The 3,923-nt window shown below is 41.0% G+C and overlaps 1 protein-coding gene across 2 annotated transcripts; it reads left to right on the top strand.

Moving 5' to 3' along the window:
• The first annotated feature begins 295 nt into the window (after nt 1-295).
• On the top strand, nt 296-3,722 carry LOC105157938 (uncharacterized). 2 transcript variants are annotated; one of them, XM_088878368.1, is made up of 7 exons: nt 296-442; nt 597-795; nt 931-989; nt 1,371-2,430; nt 2,512-2,630; nt 2,734-2,923; nt 3,012-3,722. In XM_088878368.1, exons 2-7 carry the CDS (start codon nt 642-644, stop codon nt 3,596-3,598), a joined length of 2,169 nt encoding a protein of 722 aa, XP_088734494.1. In that variant the 5' UTR covers nt 296-442; nt 597-641; the 3' UTR covers nt 3,599-3,722. The 2 variants fall into 2 exon arrangements, with proteins under 2 accessions (XP_088734494.1, XP_011072800.1); XM_011074498.3 differs by having other exon boundaries at nt 296-494.
• The last annotated feature ends 201 nt before the right edge of the window (nt 3,723-3,923 follow it).

The following is a 3,923-nucleotide window of genomic DNA, read 5'->3' as shown; positions in this document are numbered from 1 at the left end:
AATTATACGTACACCCATTGAAAACGTCACCATCATTACACAAACTACTTTGGCTGTCGAGGGTGATTTTCTGTACTTATGCAAAAGACAGGGGTGATTTGTATAAACAGACTATAGGTCAAGTAATATTTGGTAGGTTATGGTGGCCTGAACACAGTAAAATTCCACACCTTTAATGCATTTTCTAGTAATAACAAAGCACATAACATGCAAGAAAACAAGTCATGCAGTTTACCTCTGAATTTAATGCTCCTTCAAGTAATAACAAAATCCATAATAACATCCAAACAAACAAATCATAACATTTCCTCTCCTCCTTCCTCTTCTCTGGCTGTTTCTTCCTCCATTATCCCTCAGCAGCAGCTGTTGATAGGACAAACTAATCTTTCCTAGTACCTTCTATTCTCACAACCTCAACTTCAGCTACCCCCCACCCCACAAGGTATAACATACATATAGATATGTATAGAATCTCGGGATAGGAAGTTGGTCAGGTGTGTGTTGAGCAAAGATTGATGAGAATTTTTCTCTAAATTCATAACAATCAATGGAGATATTGTCAAGAATGTGTTACTTATCTTCTGTTCTCTTTGCAGTTTGATGTAGAGTTGTCGTTAACGGAAGTCGAGTCGTGGCTAGTCATGGCCAAGACATCAGCAAGAATTCAAGAGATGAGGGAGAGAAGTGACCAGTTCAGCTGTGTGTGGGGGTTGTTTAGTATGCTCGATTCCCGACCAGGCCCTTCCAGTCGTAAGCTGATTTCAAACGGGCGGCCCGTGAATAAACAAATCATAGGTATGTACATCTTGAATTCATCCTTGCAGCATTATGTAGAAACTGCACATTGTATTGGAGTTTTGTGTATGAATTGCTGTGTATTTATACTGGTCTAATGGTTTGTTTGTTGTGAATTTGAATCTGCTGCCATAGATTATTCAAGGACGCTCGACCGTTTCGCCAGCTTTGATGAGGAATGTCGAAAAATTCAAGTAAGGAATTGTACTTTGTAATCTTTTCAGCCCAGAAATGTTCTTGAAGCAAGACACATGTTGTTTGTTTGATATCCGAAAGGGTGTAAAATTTTGCATTCTGTTCCAAGGGTCAATTGCTTGGCAAATCAACTAATATAGTGCTAACTTAGATAGATATCCGTAAGTGGGAAGTGGAGAGTAACATATCCACTTCAAGAAACACTTGAGGGATCGATCCGTTTTAACATTCTCGAGCTATTAGTATACATTCTGATCTGTTACGGTACTGTGACTATGTTGATACGTGGAGTCTTACCTTCTTGAGCTCTTCGCTATTCAACGAGACCTTTTCTCCTAAATGCGGAAAGAATGAAATATGTATTGTTTATCTCGTTTCAGGATGAAGCCGAGTTGGCAAGTACCATTAGGCTTTCTGAGAGTTTCCGAAGAAGTCTGAGTCTTGGGAAGCATGGTCAGGCTGATGATGAGACCAACATGCAGCAGGCTCAGATGAGTGCCAAAGCTTTTGTTGATCAGACGTTTACCGACAGAAAACGCATACACAGTGAAGGGAATAGGAATGAGTCCAAGCCGTTCTCTGATGCACTGGAAATTCTGAGTACAAACAAAGACTTGTTCATGGAACTCTTGCCAGAACCAAACAAGAACTCTCAACCTGAGAGCAAAGATTGCTCTGAACAGCCTGGAAGTATTCAAACTGAGTTCTTGGAAAAGATCGATTATCAGTCTCAGTCCTCCTCCAGGAAGAGTTTCACGGCCCAGCCTACTAATAAAATAGTTATCCTGAAGCCAGCACCCCAAAAGGGAAAATATTGTGAAAACGTCGCCTGTCGTTGCTCGCCAAGGCCGTGCTGTCAAAAATCGAGTAGCAGAATGTCGGGGAGCAAACCGACTTCTTTCTCCATCAGGGAAATAAAGGAAAAACTCAAGTATTCATTTGGAGGCACCAGAAAGGAACCAAACCTGTTCTCAGTGGATAGCACTTCACCTAGACTTTCTCACAACTGTATCTGTATCGGACTGAGCAATCCTTTGAATTCCGTAAAGACAAATCAAAATCAGTCTGATAACGCTTGCACGACTGATACTAGGCGCAGAAAAGTAGACTCTCCAAGTATCGGATTCTGCAATGAACATGAAGTTGATGCAGATTTGGAGGCAAAGAAAAGCAAAAGTGCCCCTGAAACGATTCCTCGCGCAACCGGATACGATGTCTGGCCCATTAGCCCAGTAAGGGACAGCCGACATTGTTCTGGTTCTGCACAGATGAGATTTAGTCCATCAAGAACCAACACAGACGTTGCATCATGTCATGACTATGAGTGCAATGATAAAGTAGAGATTTTGAGCAAAATCCCGAGCTCGCCTCTGATTTCGACCACTGATGGAAACTCAGATACTACCATCATTTCTGCAGCTGACAATGTGAAGGCTACCGGTAAGAGAATGTTCTCTTCTATGCATGTTGTATTATGCTTCTATCAACCTGCTATTTTATCTGTTTGGCATGTTTCTACAGGCGAGCCAAAGATGGTCGAAATGAACAGCATTTGGCACTCACAACTTCCAAGCGAAACAAGCAGCACTTATGTTACCAGCAACGTGCAAAAAAGAACTGATACAATGCATTCCACATTGGTGAGTTCTTCTCCATCTCGTTTTACTTCAGCTTGGAGGTCATTAGCACACGAATTCCTTTTCCATTTTTATCACTTTAGAACATATGTGTTTGCTTTAGCAGAACTCATTTCCAGAGAACGAGACATTTACGAATACAGTAGACAATTATGCATCTACTCCTACAAGCATCTACCAGTTAGACAGACCGGAAAACGTTACACATCAAGAAGAACATCGAAGCCCAGTGTCCGTCCTCGACCAATTCTTCACAGAAGATGCTAACAGCCCTTCAAGCATAATGCTTCAAACTAGTAAGCTTGTTGTAAACAAGAACCATATCCTTTTCTTTTCAGTGTAATGAGGGCCTAACAGAAAACATATTTCTGGACCATATTGCAGCCAGACAGCCATTAAAACCTCGACGTCTTGATTTTGAAGAATGCTCATTTCAGACATCCCCGCAAGAAGCACCAATCAGTCCTGCAAACACCAGCATTACTGAACAAGATCACGTCTCCTGCTACGTGCATTTCGTGTTGCAGGCTTCTTGCTTAACTTGGGATCAACTATCAGAAATCCAACCACTATCAGAAGAGCTGCTGAATCCATCCTTATACGACGAAATCGATTTTCATCCATCTGATGCTCATTTTGATCCCAAGCTTCTTTTTGATCATATCAACGAAGTTCTAGTACAGATTCATCGATCCCTTCTCTGCTCCCCTCCTCTGTTATCATTCCGTAAACCAAGAATCACCTCTTTGCCACTGGAAGAAGTTGTGCTCGATCAGATAATGAAAGAAGCTGAGTTCTATCTCCTTCCTTGGACCGAGGAAACAACGTTAGAAGAGCACATCGCGAAAGACATTGCAGATTCTAAGACGTGGCTCGATGTCCGAATCGAAACAGAACATATCATGATTCACATTTCAGAAGAGGTTGTGGAGGAACTGATTACGGATACACTGCTTCAGTTTAGGACATGAATTCATATTCTCAAACTTGTTGACCATTACAATAGTTGGTCCAGCCATTTGTAGACTTGGGCTGGTTTGATGAATTCCATCTGATGTTCATTCATATATGCATGTCCTAAGTATCGATCTTGAATTCTTTTCTCAACTTAGCTTACTGTGTTGGCGCGTGGAGGGTGACCCAATATTGTAGTTAAGTTCAAACATCGAATCCAACTATATATCTTTCTTTATTAGGGTAAAATTGTAATTTCATTTGCATTATAGGTATTCCAATATATATAACTAGTTGATAGGCCATCTTTTACTGCAGTTTACTTGAAACAATCCTAATATA

Source organism: Sesamum indicum, linkage group LG1, assembly GCF_026168435.1.
Source record: "Sesamum indicum cultivar Baizhima isolate 11 linkage group LG1, ASM2616843v1, whole genome shotgun sequence".
NCBI lineage: Eukaryota > Viridiplantae > Streptophyta > Magnoliopsida > Lamiales > Pedaliaceae > Sesamum > Sesamum indicum.
Note: the sequence above shows the minus strand (reverse complement) of the source record. Positions and strands in the feature narration are given on the sequence as shown.

Bases quoted from the DNA above. Each gene is read 5' to 3' on its own strand.
- LOC105157938 (XM_088878368.1), top strand. From the start codon at position 642: ATGGCCAAGACATCAGCAAGAATTCAAGAGATGAGGGAGAGAAGTGAC. The intron at 990-1,370 runs GTAAGGAATTGT...ATCTCGTTTCAG, and splicing joins AGGAATGTCGAAAAATTCAA to GATGAAGCCGAGTTGGCAAG. The intron at 2,924-3,011 runs GTAAGCTTGTTG...ACCATATTGCAG, and splicing joins AAGCATAATGCTTCAAACTA to CCAGACAGCCATTAAAACCT.